This window comes from Ananas comosus, linkage group 9, assembly GCF_001540865.1.
Source record: "Ananas comosus cultivar F153 linkage group 9, ASM154086v1, whole genome shotgun sequence".
NCBI lineage: Eukaryota > Viridiplantae > Streptophyta > Magnoliopsida > Poales > Bromeliaceae > Ananas > Ananas comosus.
In genome coordinates, this window is record NC_033629.1 from 4,174,982 (window position 1) to 4,200,531 (window position 25,550).

At 35.2% G+C, this 25,550-nt stretch overlaps 1 protein-coding gene across 2 annotated transcripts; it reads right to left on the reverse strand.

Moving 5' to 3' along the window:
- On the reverse strand, positions 15,114–25,195 carry LOC109715756 (transcription factor bHLH79-like). 2 transcript variants are annotated; one of them, XM_020240898.1, is made up of 6 exons: positions 24,701–25,195; positions 17,926–18,081; positions 17,640–17,705; positions 17,398–17,466; positions 17,234–17,305; positions 15,114–15,597 (listed from the first exon to the last, which is right to left on the reverse strand). In XM_020240898.1, exons 1-6 carry the CDS (start codon positions 25,001–25,003, stop codon positions 15,466–15,468), a joined length of 798 nt encoding a protein of 265 aa, XP_020096487.1. In that variant the 5' UTR covers positions 25,004–25,195; the 3' UTR covers positions 15,114–15,465. The 2 variants fall into 2 exon arrangements, with proteins under 2 accessions (XP_020096487.1, XP_020096486.1); XM_020240897.1 differs by having other exon boundaries at positions 17,926–18,108; positions 24,701–25,193.

The following is a 25,550-nucleotide window of genomic DNA, read 5'->3' on the forward strand; positions in this document are numbered from 1 at the left end:
AGTTTGGAGTGGGGCAGAGCAGCGGCTCCTACGGACCACTATACATCCTTACAAAATCAATTTTCAATATTCTACGGTTGTAGGTGAGATGGAAGATGTTTTGACAATATCAAAGTATGGATTTATATTTACCCCTTTTGATGAAATACTTGCTAATGTCGCTGATGACAAATATTTAGTAGGTAAGAGTTGTTACATGCACCAAATATTTAATTTTTAAAATTCAATATTTAATATGTGTACCTATTATATTGATTCTTACATTTTATTTTTCTAGTTTATCAGATGTCATTGGGAAGCTTTCTGGAATTAGTAGAATGGAAGAAAGCTGCAAGGACGGTAAAGAAACAAAAAAGATTATGATACTATTTGAGAATGACAAGCAGGTGCTCATAATTATAAATATATCTTTTGAATGTTTGTATATTTTTTTTCAGTTAGCTGCTTATTATTATAAATAGATGACTAGATTGATAGTTAATTTCCAAAACAAATTATATTGTATTTATCAATCTGATAACTTTATAATACGACACTCATGTCTACATCTTAAATAACGGTACTTTACGTTCTTTGAGAAACATAGACAAGTTTTCAGGTTTATGCAATAGAACCAGATTAGTGATCACTCAATTAAGAAAACACATACTAGAAGCAAAAGTGATCTCTAGGAGCAATATTGGGGAGAAGGTGTTTATACCCCGTATGGTGATTACTCCATCAGACTCCAAGTTACCTTTTAAATTACAATGAAGGCAATTCCCGTTGGCTGTTTGTTTTGCTATGACAATAAACAAGAGTCAAGATCAATCGTTATCACATGTTGGCTTATATCTACCTAGACCGATATTCAGTCATGGTCAGTTATATGTTGCAATATCTAAAGGTTCGAAGTAAGTGACTGGATTACATTATCTAATTTTGTGATAAAGATGGTTTGTATCAAAACCACAACAATGTGATTTTTAAAGAAGTGTTTCAGAACTTAAAAATAGGGAGCGCATTTAATTTTTGCCTCATGTTTATTCAATTTAAATTTTTAACAATTCACTGTCACATTTTTTTTAAAAAATAAATAATTAGATAATTTTTCTGAAAAAATTCACTAATATTTATGATATTTATCATTTCACTGTATCTAATAATTTATCTATATTGTTATGTCGAACCAGGGCTCTTTCCATCTTTATGCATAAAATTTTATTTCTTATATTTTTCTTGAAGACCAACATCTATAATATTTTGAATCTTAAAAGTTGTAATATCTCTCATATACTGTGCTTACTCTTAATTTGTGCAAGTTAAGAAAGTTTAGTTATCTATTATATGCTTAAATATTAATGTCATTTGTAATTTTTCGATATGTATCAATTTAGATTATCATTTTGATTTTGCACATCAAGTATGTAAATAATAAATCTATTTTGCCACACAATTCATAGATATAGAGCAGTGTTGAATTTTGCTTTTTACTGAGTATTTACTTTGGCTCCATAATTAATGTTTCTCTAGCTTTTGATTTAATAGTACTTATAATTAGGAATTGATTATATAGTATGTTTTTTTATTTGCTTAAAAAATATAATATTAATTAGAATTTTTTTTCATACATAATAACTTTTGTTATTTTATATATGTATATTATCGAGTGGCATCGACAGATTCAATACTAGAATTCATCTATTCCACTCATAACCACTATGTTAATATGTTGTATTGGCTATTGTTATAGTATTATAGTCTTAATAGTATACTAAATCAAACTGAGTCTCTCTCTCTCTCTCTCTCTCTCTATATATATATATATATATATATATATATATATATGGAAAGCTAATTTTAATATTTTTATATATTTTAAACATATTTAATTTTTATATAATATATTGGTTAAATAATATTTGATTATTATATGTTTTGGTAATTTGATGAGTCATACTTATAAATTAACACTAAAAAAATAAATTTAATAATTAAATAAAATTTAAGCTGGTTTGAATTAAAATTAAATTGAATTTTATTAAATCTTAAATTAAAATAAATTTAATGTATTTTTAAAAAAAATCTGCGGGGTTTCCATTGAGATAGAGATTTTCGTAAACACGAGGATGAGAGATTTTTTTTCTCGTTCGCTAAATTTTTACGACGAGAACAGGGAAAGGGAAGAGCCTCCAGCGCAACCCCACCCCACCCCGTTACCATCCCTAATCCATATAATGCAAAGAATACAAGATTTATACCTGTATGTAGGTGTACAACTAGCATATTCTATAAAATAAATATTAAAAGTTGAAGGAAATGTCAATTGAAAAAATAATGTATAGTTAAAGTCAAATTATCATTTTATAACTTTACCCACAGTATCATAGTCTCAAAGCTTGGTTACTCTAAAAGTTGAATAATGGACGGAAGTTGCAAGAGCATGCATAATTAGGTCACATTAGAGTGGCATTTGTAATATTTTAAAATTTGCAAGAATGTCACTGATATTTTGAGATATTTTGAAGATTTTGATGGGCATATACAAAATTTTATTTTATTTTTCCTAACCACCGTATAGATTTAGTAAGGTCATAATTTATAACAATATTTTAACTATAATATTTTTTTTACTTGTACAGTATATAATAGGGTATAAATTTTAGGAGCAATTTCACCACTACCCCTCTCAAATATGAAAATATCATAAATACCCCTACAAAATTGAAAATATCATATATACCTCTTCAAATGCAAAAATTTTTCACAATTACCCTTCCATCTAACGACTGTTACTTAAACTATGGTTGAAGTTGGGTTAAATAAAAGTTGAGTTACAAAATGACTAATTTAGCCCTAAAAAGGTTAGGTATTATTTTGATAGCAAATAATGAAATAATTAAGGGGCAATTTCATAAGTACCCTTCTAAATTTTAAAAATAATATCTCTAGCACTAATTATTAGTGGGTAAAAAATAAAGAAACCCCTCACTTGTAAATCATTTTGAACTAGAACCCTTTAAGTTTTATTTTTTAACACTAAAAGAGACCTTGAACTATCAGTTTTTTTTTATTTGACTTTACTTAGTTAAAAGTTTTTTAATTGAGATCCCTCGCATGAATTTGATAAAATTTTTAATTTTGTTGGAAAAAAACACTCAATTGCTAAAATTTTTTAAAAAAAACACTTAGGTTGAGAGGGTATATATATATAAAGAGTTTTGTTATAATACTATCGGTAGTACAACTTGGGTTACTATGATTTGTTTTCGATGATAGGATTTCCAAATTGACAATTAGCACCGTTAAATATGATATAAACCATTTAAACTATCTGAAAATCAAATTTCACGCTTTTCTGAGTTACGATCATGTCGAAGTGAACTATAGATGAGAGGGTTTTCATAAAATTTTACTTTATTGTTAACAATAAATTTTCAATTAAAAAAATTTTGTTTAAGCAGATCATATAAGTAATACTCTAATATAGAGAATTTTGATATCAAAATATTTTTAGCATGAGATATGTGAGTTATTTAAATAAAATTTTTAAAAATAAATCTTTAAATAGTTAATGTTGAATTCTACTATAGACAAATTGCATTATAACTATGTATAATTTAAAAGCGAAAAATCATAATGAGATTTAACTATCACACTTAATAGACTATGGATCTTTAATTGTAATATTTTAGAAATAATGTTAAATTATTATGTGATTCAAATGTTAAAAATTGATCATATAATTAATCTTAAATATTAAATGTTTAAATTGTTGCTAGGGGTAAAATTGGTATTTACAAAATATTGGACGACCATTTGACTGAAAGTTAAGCTAAAGGGTATCTGTGAATATTTTTGGGTTTTAGAGGGGTATTGATGATATTTTTCAGTTTAGAGGGTTATCCATGAAATTATGATTTTTCATAGGGGTATTGATGAAATTATTCCTAAATTTTATATCTCATTATCCATGGGCTCAGTAAACTTTTCTAAATTTTTAGTATTAATAAAAATTGACAAAATAAGAGAGCCTTTGAGAGGCTAGATGCAATCGTACAACTAAGTTTTGTATACATATAACATTGTTTCTAGTTCAATATAATTTTTCTACAGTAAACATAGATATATATTATTATTGGCTTAATAGCATGGGTTCACCTAGAATACTATTGATAATAAATAATAGTATTTACTATCAACTTTTTCACAATTGGATCATTACTATTTCACTTATACCAACTAAATCAAGCATCCAATGGCTACAAAGTTAGTAGTAAATACTATTCGTCTGCTATCAATAGCATTTCAATTTAATTGTAATAACACTATACTACAATGCACTTTACAATTTTTTTAATTTTCTATTCTATACTTTCTTTTCTTTTTTTTTTCAAAGGCACTACTTAGGTTTTTTTTTTTTTTTCAATCTCTACAATATAAGTAACAAACCAATAATTTTAAATAAAAATTGTTAAAAAAATTATTTGAAAGTGACAGAGCATATATCTAACTTATTTTCACATAAAAATGAAAAATATATAAAATTAACAAAAAATAGAAATACTTATAGAAACTCTCAATCAGTTCATCGGAAAAATTTATTTCATATTTTTTCTACTATTTAATTGGTGTCTTATAATAAAATTATTAGATTTTGTTTAAAATAATAAATTTGCTAACAATAATGTAGAAATTTGTGATAAAGAATAGTTTAGAAATATCTATAAAAAAAATTGTAAAAGATAGAAAAATAAAAAATAATTTAAAATACAGTATAAAGATTGATAAAATAAAATTATACAACAGTGTTTTGAAAAAAAAAAAAAATAATGTTAATCATGCACCCAAAAAAAGCATATAATATACACCCCACTCATGTGACTAGTGAAATATAAAATATACACTCCTTTGTGGTGTATAAATAGCATTTATAAAAAAAAATTATAATATATCAAATAAAAATAACACTAAAATATATTGTAGTATGTTATAATNATGTACACTCCTTTGTGGTGTATAAATAGCATTTATAAAAAAAAATTATAATATATCAAATAAAAATAACACTAAAATATATTGTAGTATGTTATAATTAAGCCATTATTATTGGAAGGTACAAATTATGGAACCTCGTCAGCCATATTCTAATTTAAAATAAGATAACTCTTTTTTTTACTTATATCCATTTAACCTTGAATTACTTTAATTTAAATTTCTCGTCTGGATTAAACTAAGTAAATTTTACAAAATTTCTAAATTAATTAATGCAAATAACGGCAAAAAAAAAAATTGCAAGGCTGTTAACCAAAATAAAAATAAGTGAGAGGTGTCTTTCCAACTGGTTTGTAGTTACTAGTTAATAGCAACTTAGTTCTTAAACTTCTTATTTAGACACTTTAGTTTCTAAACTTTTCTTATATATTGTAATTTTATTTTTGGCTAGTAAAAAATTAAGTTGTTGGAATGGGATTAGAATATTCATTATAATATAGGATTTGTAATAAAAAAAAAAAAAGTCACTTTGTTGTGATTCTTACACACTTTATAATAACTCTTTTTTTTTATATATATAACTTTGACTAAAATATCTTGTCGATAATAAAAAGGTTTCTTATATGCATTAAAATAACAAAAAAATAATATTTATAAATTATTATCTATTTGTATTAAATATGTGTCAGATGCTAAATTTTCATTATCATATCTACTAAAATTGGATTTGGATACGACTGATTATTTCTTCGGAATCAAATATAGATCATAAATAATATACACTATTATGCATGCATAAATATAAATTAGAATTAGCAATAATGCAATTAAAGTTTCACACTCATATTTAAATTTTTATGTATCTATACTTGATTGAATAAAATTTAAGATTTAACAAATGTAAATATAAATTTTACTTATATAAAATTCATAATAAAATAAACAAAGAGTACAAAAAATCATCATATTTCCTCACGAGCACATATTATCTTTTCAAAAAAGCAATAAAACTCCTCCTTATCTCTCCACAAGTAGCAATTAAATTATTTTTATCTTTCCAAAAAAAAATTAAGCTCTCCTTATCTCCCTATATATATTATCAATTAAACAATTTAGAACTTTTTTTTTTCTACTCTATAGTAATTTTAGGAGGTGGTTGATATCAAATGTTATACTCCTCTAATTTTTTAATTTTTGGAGTTGTAGAAGTGTTTGGTGATTGTTATCAACACGAGCCACTTCAAAATCAATAGTTTACATATGTTTTATGTGATCTCAAATATCTCTATATGATCTCATGTAGGGATGTCAATGGATGTAGATATCTAAAATTTTATCCGAATCTGAACTCAAACGAAACAGATTTACTCAATACTAAATGAATATGATTTCAGATACGAATATAAAAATTAAAAATTCAACAAATTTGGATATAGGTATGAATTTTGTCGCAAATCTGAATAGATTTTACATTGTATAATATATATAAATATTTGATCTATATGTTTGTATTTGTATTTTAGAAATTTAAATTTTATTATAATATGTTGTGAAATAGAGTAAAGAGAAATTATGAATAGGTCTTGTATGCTATTAGGAGCACGGAGGTCTTCGTGCTCCTAAGCCGTTTTCGATTATAGAGCTTTCGAATCAATAATCGACTAGTTAAACTTAATCTAACGTATTTGTAGTATCTAGAAAATAAATTTTGTGATTTTTTGATATCTTTTATCTAACAATCGAAAGAGTTTAAAATCAATAATTTCTAATGGTTAATGTATATTGTTGGCAAGTTTAATGGTATAGAAGTATGAAAATTAGATGAAATTTTGATAAAAATTCTTTGTACTATTTATTGCAAGATCAATATCTCTGATCGAAAATTTTAGTACTATATCACCACTTTTTCTGAGATTTTTATTTTCAGCCGTTGATTTTAAACCCTTTCAATAACTAAGTAAATAATATCGAAAAATCGCAAAATTTATTTTCTAGTTTTTACAAATATGATAGATCAAGTCTAACGGAGCCGATCGTCGATTCAGAAGCTCCACCATCAAAAACGGCTTAGAAGCACGAAGACCTTCGTGCTCCTAATAGCACACAAAACCTACTCGAGAAATTATTACTTCATATTCGATATTTCAGATTTGGGCTCGACTTTCGTCTTTTCGATCAAGTTCAATTTTGAATATGGATTTTCATAACCCGTCGGGTTTGGATTCAGATTCAGATTTTGGATTTGATTGGCGGATTCGGATTTTCAAAAATTCGTACCCAACCTAACCCGTTGACATCCTAGTTTAGTGCATTAACATGTTAATGACGAATCATAGATTCTTTTTTTAAAAAAGAAAAAAAGATAGCAAACTATCTACTTCGTACTTTATCATTTTTTTAGATATAGACATAGTTAAAAATGTGAAGCAACTATGTTTCAAACTTTGATACAAATAAAAAATAAAATTAAAACTATTTATGTTAGGATTTGGTTAGATTTGTAGTTAATTTCTATTCTGTTACAGAAGAGGAGTCCGGAGAATATCCACCTATATATGATTGGATCTGATAGATCGGTGTGTACTCCTTGTTGAGATATGATTATGTTGATCAGTTGATTTATCTTCGGTGAGATTTGACCTTAGTGTCAGAGAGTTACTCTACGAGATTGACCTAGTCGATCGATGTAATGTTCTCTTATTTAATAAATCTTATTTTACCCGCATTTTTTTTTTGTTTGGTTGTTTTCTCTCTTTTATGATTGTACCAGATTTGTCACGCCCCGGGGTCCCTTTTCAGTTTAAAACAAAGCGGAAAAACGTCTGAATTTTTTTTTTTTTTTTGAAAACCTGACCCCAGAGTACGCCAGATCCGCCACAAATATAGGGAATCCACTGTTCACACGGACAGAGTCTCCCCTGTATTTGCACGGCGTCGATCAAATACACAGTACAACCAGGATACAACCACAACCAGATGAATATAAAGATAACTATACATTCATACATTCACCATTCACATCACAGTTTTACATTCAAGGTTTAAACAGAAATCCACAAAAATCTTTTGAAAACTGTTTCCTACACAGAAACCTTTATTCTTTTAAAAACGCTACCACGAGGGGTAGAAAACCTTTTATTTTACAAAATCCAGAAATCCACATTTTCAAATGTAAATAAATACTGAACCACATAAACCAACTAAACTATATAACAACAGAAATACCAAGGATAATAACTAAATCGAAATAACCTGGGTCGGAAGCTCTATCGACCGCTACACACGTACCTCACGTCTCGTCCCACTACTCATCGCCCGCGATACCTGAAAAATGGTGGGGGAGGTGAGAACATGTAAACATGTCTCCCCTCCCAGTGGGTACCGCAAGCCGAAGAAGGCGAGGAGTACTCACCGGATCAGGAAGAGAGCTATACAACAACACGGAGAACTAGATAGACATAAGTGCTGGTAAGTAAAGATGCTGATAAGTAAGGAGCTGACAAGTATAGATGCAGGTAAATAAAACAGTAGCTACAATAAACAGATAAGGATGTACTGAAAATAAACACTACAGCTACTGTATGCATGCGTCAACTGACGATAAGCTCAAAAGTACCCAATCTCGCTGCCCTATTGGTCCGAAGACCTCAGGCCCATGCCACACTGCTCAACCTGTACCTGACCCTCGCAATGAAGCCCCTGGGTCAGAAGCACAATACCTGACCCTCGCAATGAAGCCCCTGGGTCAGAAGCATATACCCTCGCAATAAAGCCCCTGGGCTCACGGGTTGGCAATCCAACCGCTTTTCCGGAAAGGAACACCCTCTTACGGTGGATCAGACCGCTAGTGTTCGTGATATGCGTACCTGCAGTGGCGATCAATGTAGTATGCTCAAAGATCATCCATCGGCAACTAGCCGACAATCCAGCCCCTCAGGGCTCACCGACCATATAGGCCATCAGCAACTAATCGGCTACGTATGTCAAGATAGAACTGTAGCAACTCGACCGAATAGGTCATAGATATCAAAATAGGGGAACCTCCCAACCAAATCACAGATATAGATAGAACTGTAGAAACTCGACCGAATAGATCATAGATATCAAAATAAGGGAACCGCCCAACCAAATCACAGATATAGTGAACCGATAAGTCAACTCTACTCCTAAGCATGATATCAATATGAAACTAACTGAGTAGAGGAATGCAGAACAAACCAACTAGGTCAACAGATACGGATGCTCAACAGACCAACTAGGTCAACCGATACGGATGCAGATAGAACTACTCTACTCCTACTCAGGATACTAAGCATGCAAACAACGAGTAGAGTATAATTAAACAACGTGGGTGTAATGTAAACAACAGAGGTGCAAAGCTCAATATATAACGTATGCATGGATAATAACAAAGGAGCAAGGGTAAGAAACCATCACCGAACGTGCACCACTGTACCGACGTCGGATCGAAATACCCACCTATACAACTGTCGCGCCTGTCACCTGACTGCAAAAGAACGTCAACAGGACCTAAGGAGGATCCACTGGGTTAGTGTCTAACCCACAACTAAGAAGCACTACATCATAATCCCTCTACCAAACCCACGGAGATCAGTTTCCCAAAACCGACTACCGTAACTCGCCGGAAGTCCCGAAAATCGCACCGGGACTCCGTCGGGACCACTGAAATGTCCCGAAACGCACCGACCCATGCTACAAGTCACCTGCTGCCATAAAACACTCCAATTTAGATGTTTTGGCAGCAAACATAAGATAAACACCGCGACACAATTATCGCCGGATAATTGTACGAATACGGGTTCCCGGAAGTGTCAAATTCGACACCGGAACCCACCGTCGCTCACCCGTCATCACTGAACCCACAAAGTGATGATGGTGACCAGCCAACAAGGCTTAGCGACCACTCACAGAGCAACCAAACGACGTCGGAAGAAAATTCGAATCGAAACCGTGTTCTTTCGGCGAATTTCGCCGAAAAACGCATCGAAATCGACTCTTCGATTTCTGCAAAAGCTAACGGATCATGGACAATCAGTCCAGAGGTCAAACACACTCACACACACTGTCCACAGTAGCCCCAAGGTGCACAATTGCACAAAAGCCCCTGAATTTACATAAAATCCCAATATTTCATGTAAATTGGGTGATAACATAGCCCGTACACGCAAACCGAGGACTTCAAAGTTCTACTGAGACACATACTGATAGGTCTCGACGTACCGGAGGCTGTGCTCACGGTCTGGAGCGCAACAGGTCACTGTGGGAAGCGCGGGAGCAACCCGAAGGTTCAGCGAATAGCGCGCAGTCGGGGAAGATTGCGCCAAATAGGGCTAACCGGACACTGTTGATCCAAAGTGAGGTGAGCACTGTGATCAGCACTGACCCACGATCACCGTGCTCACCTCCGGAGGCATCAGGACAGCCTCAGATCGCCGGATAAGCGTGCGCAAACCCAAAAACAGCAGCCAAACAGGCTCGACAGGGTCGACACCACCGAAACATCGGAACGGGGCCTTCCCGACAAAAACCAAGGTGAGCACGATGATCAGAAATGAGTCACGATCATCGTGCTCCCTTCTGTATTGATCAGGGAGGCTCGAGAAGCTCAGAACACAAACCCATCCTAAACTAAGCCCTATTTCGGGCTTGGCCGGAGCAAGGTTGCTCCGGCCGGCTTCCGGCAGCACGGCGGCATGCGCGGCGGCCAGGGACGGGTGCGGGGGAGGTGAGGAGTACCGTGCTCACCTCGGTTGGCGGCTGGAAGCGGCGGCGGCGGCGGCGGAGCAAACCGAACCCGTACCGGCTTGAGCTTGGGCTCCAAGGGCAATGGCGGCCACGGCGGCCGGCGGGAGGCTCAGGGGCGACGGAGGACGACGAAAGAAGGCCGGGGCGCGAATCGTCCGGCGGCGAAAGGCGGCGGGGACGACGGGCATTGATGCCCTAGCCGCGGCCATCCGAGAAGATACCAGCTCAGGTCCGGCCAGCTGAGGACTCCGGCGGCGGGGGCGCCGGTGGAGGTTGAGTGCGGCCGGCCAGGGAGGTCCGGCGTTCACGCCGTCCGGCGGCGGAAGGCAGTGCCGGCGGCGCTGAGACAACTCGAGCTCCCACGGCTCGAGCTCAGCCTCAGGAAGCAGCGGCGGCCATGGCGACGGTCAGGGAAGCTCCGGGTGACGGCGGCACCTCGCAGGAGGTGGAGTAAGGGCGACTCGGCCGGCGGGGAACGGCGGCGGCGTGCGGAGGCAGAGCTAGCCCCGGCTCGACCCGCACTCGGTCTGGGCGGCCGCAGAGAGCAGGGGCGGCGGCCGGCGGCGTCGGGAGCGGCGGCGATGGCGCGCAGATCACACCGAAGGCTAGATGAGGCAGGGCGGCCGAGCTAGGGCTGCTACAACTCGCAAGCCTCGAGCTAAGGTCTGCGCGGGCCGAGCTCGTCTGGGTTGCCCGCGGCTTGCTTGGGCGGCGCCGGCGGCGCGCGAGGACGGCGGGGATGGCCGGTGCCGGCGCCGGAGAGGGAGATATCTTCCCAGGAAGCTTCCAAGAGGGTCTGTGGTCGCTTCCCCAGCAACTTCGGCAGAGAGGAGGAGAGGGTGGCCGAGAGGGGAGGAGAGGAAGATGACCATGAGTTTTCCGGCGGCCGGAGTTGCTCGCCGGAGGTCTGGGCACGAGCACAGGTAGGGCAGGGACCTACTGGGGCTATCTAGGGCACGGTTGGGGAACTAGGTCGGCTAGATCTAGGGTTCCTTGCAAAAGAACCCTAGATGCACATTGTATGCAATATGCAAATTGCACAAAAGTCCACCTGAACTACAAATTTCAACCCTAGTCCTTCACAATGGGTAACTCTCGCGCTTTTGCACCTCCACAATCGATCTCGCGCGATTCGGTACATAAAATATTACGACTTTTGCGAATTTCCCGACTTTCCACTCTCGACCCCTTAGCGAACTTATTGCAATTCCCAAAGATCCGTCCATCGGATTTCCGATCAAATCACCCCAACGCGTTTAGCACATCGAGGCATCGAATCTAGCATTTCGTTTCGTTAGATTTGATCTCCGATTCACGACGAAATCCATTCTCTCTCCAAAAGGCCAAAATGATGCACAACTACATAAGAAACATGTATTTTCAGATTTTCTCGAAAACCGTGCATCATATCTAAAATCCGTCAGTGCCATTGGTTCCAGAATAGCTGAACCGTTCAAAACGAGCTATTGGATCGCTATGAACGGAGTCCGATACGCGCCGAAAGCCAGCTCTACTCCGTGGCTTCACCGAAAAATCGGAGTTACTATTCACTTAAGTGAAAACTAATAATCGCGTAACTTCTCCGTTTTATCTCAGTTTCTCCTGAAACTTGACGAGTGCTTATGTAATTAAATTACACACATAAGCATCGTCAACAGAGAGTTTAGTAGCACTGTAAAAATTTCAGTCCTTATAAGATTTTGCTGAGGAGACGAGTTTATCGTAAAAATCTAATTCGACGCTTCCGTTGCGAAATCCCAATAATCGGTACCGGACCACAGCAGTCAATATCGAAGCGGGTTACAAATTCTCAAGATCCGGTACCAGGACGAGTACCGGATTCCCAACAATTTAGACGCACAATAACATTGCAATTCGCTCATACAAACAATGGAGAACTCTCTTGCCCACCTACCAATCCAATAAACTGTTTTACTTTTTTTTCCGTACATATCTTAAACGCTCCTATCTCGAACATAATTATGTTTTTCGCCAATCTCTATTGTAGCAAAATTAAGAAGAATTGATGAAGAAAGATAAAAAAAAAAAAAAAATAAAAGCTTCAAGAAACATAGCGATACCACTAATCCTAATATCTTAATGTTTAATTTGTTTCACTGTTCGAAAGAATTAGTGTACATCGAATTAATGAATAACATCTTATAATATAATGAAGTGCAAACTCAACTGTCTTTGCATATATAAAGTTGGATGTTGAGCACTCGCCAAAATCAAAAAATTGTTGAAACGTTTGTATTAATTCTGTAGTAATTGTATTTACCATTAAGGGTTAGGAGAAATTAAAAGAGGATAGTAGTAAAATAATAATATTTCTTTTTTGGCTTAATTGTACAATATTATTTTGTATTTTCTAGATGTTTTCACTTTATATATTGTACTATTTTTTTTTCTCAAAGGCAAAATTCAACTAATTTTCTTTTCCAATTCCCACACTATAAACAATAAACTTATAATTTTCAGAAAGAATTGTTTTTTCAATTCCCACACTATAAACAATAAATTTATAATTTTATATAAAGGTTATTAAAAAAATACTAGTTAAAGTGACAAAACATGCGACATCAAAAATAATAAAATGCATAAAAAAAATTCAATAGAAGTCTATAATCCGAATTCATTTTATTTTCCTTTCTTTTCTATTATACGAGTACTTTTTAATAAAATTGTTAGATTTTATTTAAAATAATAACTTTGTTAATTGTAATATAGATTTTGATCAGAAAAACATTACTAATATTTATGAAAAAAAAAAGTACAAGATAGAAATGCGAAAATAAACTTAAAATATAATATAGAAATTGATAAAATATGATAATATAATGGTCTCGTTGAAAACAAATAAGAATAATATAACAAATAGAAATAACACTAAAATATAATATAGTAGAGCATAATTAAGTCTTTTTTTAATGTCCTTGTTTATAGCTCTTCGAGCAGTGCTATTGGTACACTGAAATATAGGTGTAAATCTTATACCCTACTCACCCAATTGGTAGGAATCATTCACTAATCACTTGATGTCAAGTGACTAATGAAAATACCTAATCTATCGAATAAGTGGAGTGTACGATATACACCCTGATTCAGGTGTACAAGTATTATTTACCTTGCTCTGTTTAGATATCTAAAAAATAAAAACTATTTGTACACTCACTTTTTGTTATACATCTTACATTCCACCCATATATATGACTAGTGAAGACATCCACACTGTAGGTGGGTGGAGGGTGGAGAGTGGAGTGTAAGATTTACACTCACTTTTACGTGTATCATTACCATGCTCTATCTAAAATGACTTTTTGTGTCTCTTTATTTTTAATATTTTCGAATAATATCTAATGTATCTTTCAAAACTTCGAAAATATTTAATATATTTCTAATTGACCAAAATACCTTTATTGATTTTTCAAAAAAAAAAAATCAAATATCTTCGGATTTGATTTTGGTTTGAATAATTGATTTTGGTTAAAAGTTGTAAAACGTTTAGTTCAGTTTAGATAGAAAGAAATTTTTCTAAAATAATTTTGTAAAGCCGCTTAGAAAAAATATTTTTGATATTTGCAAATAATAATTATTTTACTGAATTTTATTTTAAAATAATTTAAAATTTTGAATTTTCATTTTAATTTTAAATTTGCATAAAATTCAAATTTTGATATTTTAATTTAAAAATATAAATTAAAGTGTTGAATTTAAAATTTAAAATTATAATTCGAATATTTGAATATTTAAAATTCAAAATGCAAAATTAAAATTTCAAATTTAAATTTGAAATTTCAAATTTAAAATTCACAAATTTAATACTAATTTAAAATTTAAAATTTATAACATTTGAAATTTAAAAAATCAAATATAAAATTTAAAATTTGCAATTAAAATTTGAATAAAAATTTAAAATTTATATATAAAATTAAAATAAAAATTTGAGGTTTGAGACTAAAATCAAAATCAAATTTCAAAAAACAGGCTTTAGCCGTTTCTAATTTGAGCATCTAAAATAAGAAAACTTACTCTAAAAATCAGAATCAGGTTACGAGATTGCCAAATACTGTTGAGCCGAAAATCACTTTCGGGCATAAAAACTTCTCAAAAGCCAGGGCAAACACCGACTATAATGGGTTAAAGTTTAGGAGGTGTATATACAAGTTTAAACTATCTACGATTGATACAAGAAGAAAAAGATGTTGTACGTGATCACTTCAACCGCACAAACATGTCTCTACAGCACAAACTAAACTATATACGTCTACACATAATGAAAATAGCAAAACAGGCATCAATAATTAAAACTGTTTAGCTATACAGAAGGTGCTGTTAGTGAAAAACGCTCATGCAGATAAGAGAGTTCAAAATTAACTAATTTTGGTCCTTTTTCTAGCCAACAGCAACAGTAATAAGTTCATTTTACTCATAAATAAATCTATTTAGATAATGTCAGAGAGTCTAATATTACAGTTTTACTAATTTCTAACACTGAGCCGTGGAAACACAACATAGGACATCAAAAAAAAGAAAAAGGGTCCACTAAGCTACTTCCCTAAAATGCATTGCCTTATCAACATTAAGCTCCAAACTGGACGCAAAATCACATTTGGAACGCAACAATAACTAGCTGATTTAGAAACGAAAAACCCTACAACAAGAAGGATCGGATTAAACTGGTAATCCTATCGCCCACGAATGAGGAAATGGCACGCAGTTATGTTATGTCACCCTTTCAAAAGCACCGCCAACTTGCATGTGAAGCCATTCGGCAGCGGAGCCTTGCCCATACTCTCTTGGCGTCTGCGGGTTGAATGCCAGGGCAGTAGGTGCATCGTATGCCTGAGAAGGATACTGCAAAACAGAGAGAGACATGAAAATTTTTGATGGATTTTTCAGAAGTTCCTGTGACTCAACAAACTGAACACAGCCATTTAAGTCATCAACAAAATCCCATCTAACAAGAACTAAACAAGCAGATCTAAAAAAATTTAACCTACTGACAAATAAGAAGTCATTTGGTTTCAAGGTTTCTTTGGCTTGTGCTCTTTCCACCCAAAAAAAGGGCTACTATATTTAGCTCTATAAGTATCACTGTCCAACAAAATTCTTTATTTAAGACTTTAGACCCTATTTGGATGCATAAATATCTTGTTCGGTATATCTTCTTGATTTATTCAAAAAACTTGTGTATTTGGTAGATAAGGAGGATCAAATGTCTGGAATGAGATAGCAAATTCGGCCTTCAAGCTATTTTTTCGGAATAAGATAAACTATCTCGTAGGTAAAATATGCTATCCTACTAAATAATAGATGACAAGAACTTTCAAGAAGCAAAAAATAAACTCCTTACCTCCAATCATACAATAAAATATCCATACCGAAAAAATTATCCAAAGACTACTCGATAACTTATTCTGATATCCAAACAAGACCTTAAGGATTTTGAATAAGCATAGCCATGATTATCCATGTATATGTTTGAATTGCATGCCACTTTTATATTATAGCATAACAAAACCATCAATTTTCATATATTAACTCTCAAAAGTGCTTATAAATTACCCTTATTCCAAGGTTGGGAAGTCATTCAATTCAAGACAGGAAGTTGATTTTGCATTGTTATCGTTTTTAAAGAGAAATTTCATGAGTTAGTACAAGTAATATAGGGGGGGGGAGTTTTCAGAGAACATAAATTTAAGATTTGCAGGATATATATATTATTAGATAATTCTGCAGGGTTATTTATGTGTATATCTCTTGCAAATTTTGCAACACTAGCGCCTTATATGGAATCCAGTATTTTAAAGCTTTATGCATGGGAAAAGACGCGGTTCTTTTCTCCTAGACACTTTTCGCTATGCAGAGTTAAAATTAATGGAGTGGATTTGAAATTGAGTAATCTCCAGCTTATTAAATCTGTAATTGAAATATTGACGTTCAGTATGTATTCAAATCCCGAATATGTAGATAAACAGAGAGGTTGACAGCTAGATATATAGGTATAGAGATGCTGTTTATTACGAAATTAACAAGTTATACACTTGTAGTAAATCCAAGCGCAAAGACTGCAGGATGAATTGCAAACTGTTGGATGTGAACTACAACGATATAAAAGGCCTAGACAGAAAACAATGTTTTTTAATCCTTATCCCCAAGTCGTGAATTCTCCAAATTGTTCCATAAAGTGATATTGCTATATATCTGCGAGATAGATTTACAACATCTGGTTTTCTCCACGTAGGCGTGCTAGATATTGCAGGTCACTTCCAAGTCTTCTTCTAGGATATCTTCTTCTAGGATATTCATGCTCAAAAACAAAGTGTATAACTATCGACATTTACAAACAATGGCAATATGGAATGAAATGCATGTATGCTTCTGATATAATTTGAAAATCATCTAAATAGCTGAATATTATTGACGAATCATTTATTTACATGAACAAATTAATAACTAACTAGTTATTTACATGCATAACTCAACTTACATCTTTAGGCGGGAACCCTTCAATGCCAGAGTTCATGCGTGAATTGACTGCTTCAAGCTTCATAGATAAGAACTGTGGAGATACATTAATTGTTAATCAATCCTAAATAAAACTAGGCAATATAGGATTAAATAATGTTATATGCCAGGAAAAAGAAGATGTACCTCAACTTGACGCTGTAAAGCCTGAATATAGTTGATAATCTCATCAAGTACCGATGCTTTGCCAATTACCTGCTTGAAGAAACAACTAGTTTACAGATGCAGGCTTTGACGAAAGTAGATTCCAGATAGGCTAAGAGAGTTGGATGGTTTAAAAAACTGGAACTGCATTGATAGTAAAAACTGCACGATACCAAGAAGCACTTTGAAGAACACAATGCAGAATTTTATTACAATAAATGCACCTTATTGCATCCAGGAACCAGATCTTGGAGAATCTTCATCCTCTCGCTTATTTTATCTCTTCTTGCCTGTCAGTAAAGAGATATCAATCAGAGAGATCTAGTAATGATTTAACATAACTACACCTAAGGCCCTCCTGATGCTAGGTGTTATCATATTCATCTTAATCCCCTTATAATAAAGGGAATGGGAATTCCCCTTTCAATATAGATTAGATATAAAATACGAGAATCTAGGGAAATGAAAAAAAATGACTGATAAGCATGTAATATTGAGAAAAGAACTTACTCTTTCTGCAAGACTGTGGCTGTCGGTTGCTTGACCCCTTCTTGCTCTCACGTGGATATAATCTTGCTTGGGAGGCTCAGGTGGTAGAGGATTTTGATCTGTAGGCTTCTTCAGCGCAGCCTCACCTTTACTGTTTTCATCACCAGATTTCATGACCTTTAGACGTTTCACTTCAGAATCAGTCTGTCATAATTAGTTTCATTGCTTAAAGACAAACTCAGAACTAAAAAAGATACATTACATCATCCATTATCTGAATTAAACATCCCAAGCATGAAAACTAAAGCAAACAATCTACATCTTTCAAATTTCTTAATTCTCCAGAAAAAGTGAACATCAACTAGTAGATATCTTAAAAAATGTTATTAGCTATCTTCTAGTAAATACTGTATCAAATCAATACTCTAGAGCACCAGATAGGAAACAAAAATTCAGAAATTATGCATTAGAATGAAAAAATCACAGCATCAGAAGGTTAGACCCAAAAAATTTCCATTATGCATTACATATATATAATTCCATAAAATTATCAGGCAGCAAAGCAAACAGAACTTGACACCAGGATGCAGGCTATTATTCAGAAAAACACCAACCTTGAACTTCCTCTGAGCTGCCGCAGAGTTGAAAGTTAAATGAGATGAAAAAGATGACCGGATGATCACATCAAGAAGTTTCAGAGATCTGACTGTATTAAGAGAGTAGAATGACGCTAACCAATTCGCAAAATCATACAATATATATGAAAGGAGATCTGGCTGTATTAAGAGAGTAGAATGACGCTAACCAATTCGCAAAATCATACAACATATATGAAAGGAGAAAAGGACGGATTTTTCTCAAATTTTTGAATTTTTGTTTTTCAAAATGATAATATGTATTATCAAGGATTTAAGTACTGTGGCACGGAGTCGTGCCGGAAAGTTGCCGGCACGATATGACACGGTGCGTATCAGGCCATGTCGATCCGTGCCGGTCACAAAAAATATATGTGTGCCGACACATAATGACATGAAATATTTATTTTCTTTAGCAACAAACTATGCTGATTATTTATTATGTATTTTTATCAAATCTTTGGAACTTTATTGAGAAAATTACTTACTAATTTAAAGTATAGAGGGTTTTGAGTTGTGTCATCGGGACGGGGGGCTTTATCGTGCCGATATCTTACTGGCACGATACGGCACGGTGGATACGGTTGGTGCCGATGAGCACTTAAATCCTTATGTATTATCATATGATATATATGAAGGAGAAAGGTAGGGATTATTCCATTTCTCAACATAGCATTTGTGAAACATACTTCTGCATATAGGTTCCTCTAAATAACTTATTTGTAAAAATTACATGCAATGCATGTTGCCTTTTAAAGAAGCTTTGGGTAAACTGTAAATAATGCATGTTGCTGCTCTATAGTTTGGAAAGTTGGTAAATTGTATGCAAGAATTTTACTTCTAAAAAAAGTTTTGAAGAAGTTTTGAGTAAACTGCAACTTATGCATATTGTCACATAGAGAAGTTTTGAGTAAACTATGCTACTTTGTGGTTTGAAAAGTTGGTAAATTTTATGCGAGGACTTTTACTTTTTGTAAAAGAGTTTTATGTAATATTACATTAAAGTACCTATTTCTTATTATAGTGACATGTGTCACTAATAGTTTTTTCATTGCACACTGTGCATGCAAGACCACTAAATTCTATAGTATCTATAGTTTATCTATCTATATACACTAAACTTCGTGGACCTACACCGTGGTCCTAAACACCCGGGACCTTAGCTATTATAAGGACAACTCATTTTTTTGTCCCATTACACACATCGACATGGTTCTCTTCCCCACCCATGTGTCGCTTAGTCCCAACCCTACCGCTTTCCATCTTTCCCTTCTCTGTTGGGTGTTATAAGCTCTCACTCCCTATCGCGTGGCATGACGGTGCTGCTGGGAACGAATTATAGTGCCTCAGGGGAAGAATGGCAGCGGACCTCCTCTAAAACATCACCATCTGCCTTTTCCATGAAATGAATCCACAACAAGGATTTAAGTGCCATGGTACGAGATCGTACTGAAAACTTGCTGGCACGATACAGCACGGTGCGTGCCGGAGCGTGCCAATGCATGCCGGTCAAAAAAATACATGTATGCCGACACCTAATGATATAAAATATTTATTTTTTTTAGCAATAAAATTTTCTAATTACTTATTATGTATCTTCATCAAATCTTTTGAACTTTATTGAGAAAATTACTTACTAATTTAAAGAAAAAAGGGCTTTAAGCTGTGCCATCGGCACGGGAGCTGTATCGTGCCGATATCTTGTTGGCACAATACGGGACGATAGATACGATCCGTGCCGATGGGCACCTAAATCCTTGACCCATAATATGTCCGCAACAACACTCTTCTCCTATTTTTTCTTTTTCCTTTTCTTTGCATGTGGCAAATGACTGCTTCGCCTAACCTTGCTCCTCTCCTCTTTTTTCCTCCCCTCCCTCTTTTTTCCTCCTCCACATTGAACCCACAGGTAACTCCATTGCCACCTTTTCCTTTTACCTTTTTTTTTCTTTCCTTCTCCCTTTTTTCTACTACTAACATTCTTCTACTTTTCTTCTTTTTTTTTCTTTGTTTTTTTCACTCTTTCCTTTGATGGTGCCCCTACGCAGGAGGAGATTCCAAAGAAAGTCAATTGGGCTTGGGTCTTGATATGGAGTTGTTCCTCCTAGAAGCCACATTATGCCTCGACAGATGAGCTTTCGGAGAAATTCTTTTAATTTCCTTGTTAATTCCTAAATTTCCTCCTCTTGATTTAAATTTTGGAAATATTCTATATAGATTTGTATGAAATGGAATTGGGAATCGGAGAAACTATTGTTGAACATATTTATTCATCTTTAATATCATACTTAATATAATTAATATATTTGTATGAAAATTTAAAGTAAAATCTAGTCCAATAGACATTATCTATAACATCTTTAGAATCCAAGTACAAAAACTATAAATTTAAAAAATATTTCACGTTGGCATCAAGTAGTTTTGAAAAATAATGGTATAACTAAGGATATCATTTTAGTGCATAAATAATATGTGGGCAAAAATAATATGTGGGAAATTTTTTGATTTTTACTAATATAATTTTTTTATATATATATTACAACATTTATTAATTAAATTATAAATAAAAATGTAAGAACTTTGTAATAAAATTTTCAAAGAGCCTGGTTTCCCTGTAATTAAGTGCATAAAAAAAAAAAAATCTACGTGTACACTAATTCCGATCCATCTTCCACAAGATGCACAAGGCATCTATAATGCCATCCGCAGTATGTCAGGTATATGCATAGGAGCTAGGGGCAGAACAACTTTTTATTGGAAACATTCAGATTGACATGTGGGTTTCTAAATGTTTGATGAATATAGGCACCTATACTGCCCATTGCATGTTATTTAAAAAGGGACTTGAATGAACCTATTAACTGTATATTACTTGCCCAGCTGAACCTGGTGCATCTTATTCTTCATTACATGTGCATCAAACTTTGTAGTTTGCTCTTCATTTTATTCCATGTCTTCAAAGTGTATTTGGACTTTTTTCAATATAATATTCATTCATTTTGTGGTCACAAGAATTTTTCTATTATATTTGCTTATTTTTTGGTTGAAAGAATAATTGACCCACTGCGAAGCGCAGGATCTTCGCTAGTGATAGGATGAAATTGCAATAGAATGCATCACTGTCTTTCAACATCATAAACCAATTAAAGAGAAAGTGAAGTGATCTAACTTACTTAGAACTAGTATAAACTATTTGTGAAGAAAAAAGTGTAACTAGAATAATAAAGTTTATGAGTTATAACACACTAAGAAAAGTAAAGTGAGACAATGTGGGTCCACAGGTGTCAAGCTAAGTAGATCTGTAGCACCAACCAATAAATGTGAAAAAAGCACTAAAGCTGATCCAACAAGTTAAAATATAACACATAAATTTGCTAGTATTGGAAACAATTGATTCTGCACTAAAAATAGAAGAGAACGAAAGGAACAAGAAGAGAGGAATTAAGAAGCAAGGACAAAATATAGCATAAAGGAAGAATCATAGGATAAAGAAGGCACAGGGCCTCAGGGAACAACTTATAGCGACTCTATTAATAATCTTCGTTTGACCTATAGATAAAAAGGCCTACTCAAGCCTAAAACCAAATCCTTATCTTTCAAGACCTTTCCAAACCCATCTACTACCACTATAAAATCTTTTGATAATATGGACTAAAACTAATTCTAAATCTTTAAGACTCTTATTAAGGAAACAAGAAACCCATAGAAAACAAGCTTTTCTAAAGGATCTCTGTTAACCAAAAAATAGAGAATTTGACTCATTACACCCAATTATGACTACTTATAACCTCACTCATGAAACTTCATTAAATAGCCTCATGGAACTCTAATAGGATCTCTATTAACCAAAAAATAGAGAATTTGACTCATGACACCCAATTATGACTACTTATAACCTCACTCATGAAACTTCATTTAAATAGCTTGACCATCTTAAAATTAGACTCACAACCTTAACCATTGGCTCATTAATTCCATAACTCATTCATTTAGTTAATAAAATTTGACAAGCATAATGTGAGGAAATTTGATTTCCTCAATTAGTAACACCCAACATTATTAAATACAAAAAGACCATAAGACTTAACTGTTGGCTTAAATGGGCCAGCATCCTGCCCTGCAGCGGGAGGTCGGGTTGGGCCAAGTCACGTTCGAAATGGCAGAAGGTCGGGTTGGATAGAGTCATGTTCGAAGTGGCGTGAAGCTGGTTGGGCCGAGTCACAATCAAAACCCGTGGAAGTTGTGTATGTATGCTTTAAATGAATTTGTTGCATCTTTCTAAAAGCTCGAGCTTTTGGGATTAATGGTTAGCGACAACGATCTAACAAGTGGTATCAGAGTTAGAGGTCACGGATTCGGTTCCCGCATCCTATGAATTTGTGCAGGTACTGGGGTGGGGGGAGGGAAATTGTTGGCTTAAATGGGCCAGCATCCTTCCCTATGGCAGGAGGCCGAGTTGGGTTGAGCCACGTTCGAAATAGCAGAAAGTCGGGTTAGGCCAAGTAATATTCGAAATGGCATGAGGCTGGTTGGGCCATGTCGCAATCAAGACCCGTGGGTGTGACGCCCCAACTTCCCTGGGGTTACCCATCCTAGAACTACTCCAGTTCTAGTACGCTTAATCCTTTTAACCTCTTGGATTTAGCCACCGCCCAAAATGCTATAACCAGATTAAGAGTTTAACCCTATTATATTTTATATATAGGACTACCGGGTCACACATTCTCCCCGTTTTAAGCCCTAACGTCCTCGTCAGGCTTAAACTCACAAGTATCAGGCGATGTAAGACTCATCTCGCTAATCTCAACTGACCTTGTGGCGGATCCGCGCTCCACCCACAATAGTCAACAGCCTGAGAGCCTATCTCTCCCCGCTGTATAACTTGGCTCAGCCGAGACTCATCTCACACTTTTTGCTGGTAATTAGCCCTAATACCAACTGTGACACCCCAACTTCCCGAGGGTCATCCATTCTCACAATGGGGGCTGTGTCTGAACACTTTAAGTGAATTGGTTGCATCTTTTAAAAGCTCGACCCTTTGGGATTAATGGTTAGCGCCAACGATCCGACATTAACAACCAATAGCAAGATATGAGCACATTTTCATCTATCAAATGCAAGTTCAACTCATGTTTTGTACACCTTGGATAACTCTCATTGCGAGAATAAAACTTGAATCTTACTAGAGTTCCATGTCATAATAACCCAAGAAGCCACATTGAACAAAGCTCCATATCATAATATTATTAAGCAAAAGATTTTCCGGTCAAACTGACTCATTTCACTGTCCTTAATAATTATTAAGCCAAAGATTTTCCAGCCAGCTGACTCATTTCACCATCCTTATTCTATACACTGTAGCTTTACCGACAAGAAGTAGAGAAATTTCTCCAAGAGATACTAAAAGTCATCTAAAGCTGATAACTATTGGACAAATAAACTCGGTCTAGTCAATCAAATTTCTCTAGGAAATTTCCTAGCAATGACATTGAATTCAATATTCACCAGCAAAGATCACGTCTTTTCCCTGCCATAACAAAAGAAGTCATCAATTTTCCACTAATTCACTTGCAACCCCTCCTGCCTATTTCAAATTCATTAGTTCTAATAATCCATGTTGTTGTTTCTCCCGAATATATTGTTCCAGATAAAGGATTAATGAAACAACCGAACGTCAGAACGTATGAAATGCACTAACTTAGTGCATATGCAGTGTTTCCTTGGAATTGTTCGACGGGCAAGAAATGATACTAAATAGAGTTATAACATGGTTAAACCTCATAGAAATGAGGGGAAAAAAGGAAAAAAAAAAAAAAGAAGAATTATTTCATGCTCTACCAAATTGCCCACAAACTAACTCAAATCGGGGCTCAACCTTGCCAAAAATGTGGCCAAACAACATGCTATCCAAATTATATAATTGGAAACAGATAAGCATATTAATAACAATTAACATACTACCATTGCCCGATTTCACAGGAGCCTTTTTTTTTTTTGTAAAGAGCACTGAAATCTATAATTCTAGGACAATTTTTACCATAAGTGAGGCAAAAAACACACGGATCAAGAAACATAATGAAGTACCAACCAATCTTAACATTAAAAACCACTCAAACAACTACAAAAACAAAAAAAAAAGAGAAGAAGATAGAGAAAATTACCATTTCGTTGCCGCTGCTCGTAGAGACGGGCTTCGACGACTCGTCCTCCGACGCCGCGGTGTCCCTCCGCCTCCTCCTCCCGCGGCCCGCGGCGCCGCTCTGCTCCGTGAGGCTCGACTCGTCCACCGACAAGTCCCGGGGCCCCGCCGCCGCCGCCGCCGACGCCTCGGCGGCGGCGGCGGCGGCGGACGAGGAGGAGGGCCCGACTCTCCCGATCATGATCCCGCCGAGGCGCATCCCCGCCAAGGGCAGATGCGGCTGCGGCGGCGGCCACATCTCCGGCACCAGTGACGGCGGATCCATCCGGCGAAAACCCTAGCTCGATCCCGCCACTTCACATCGCCTTAAATTCGCCGCGGAGGAGGTTGCGGGGCGGAGAGAGGGCGTAGATCTAAGGCGAGGTTGGAGCTCTGAGTGAGCGAGAGAGAGAGAGAGAGAGAGAGCGCAAAGAGAGAGAGAGAGAGAGCGAGCGTAGAGAGAGAGCGAGAAAGAAGAGGATTGGGAATTTGTTATTATTTTATTTTATTATTTATTATTATTTATTATTTTGTGCTACAGTGGATATGGAGCGGGGAATGGTTTGGTTTGGTCCGTATCTCTATCGGAGCATTTAAAGTGGTGTTGCGGTTTAATTGAATGGGTGGGCCGGAGCGGTACTGGCGCTTTGTACGGTGTACGCCCGATTGAGGCGAGTGTGGGGGTGGGAGGTTTGGTGGTGTCGGAATCGACATCTCCGTTTCCTCGTCTGCTCGTCACTTGTCCAACATATTAAAGAAAAAAGTTTAAAAACCACTTACGTGTGTTTGTTTCATCATAAAATCAGTTTGAAAAAAAAATTTTGATAAAAAAT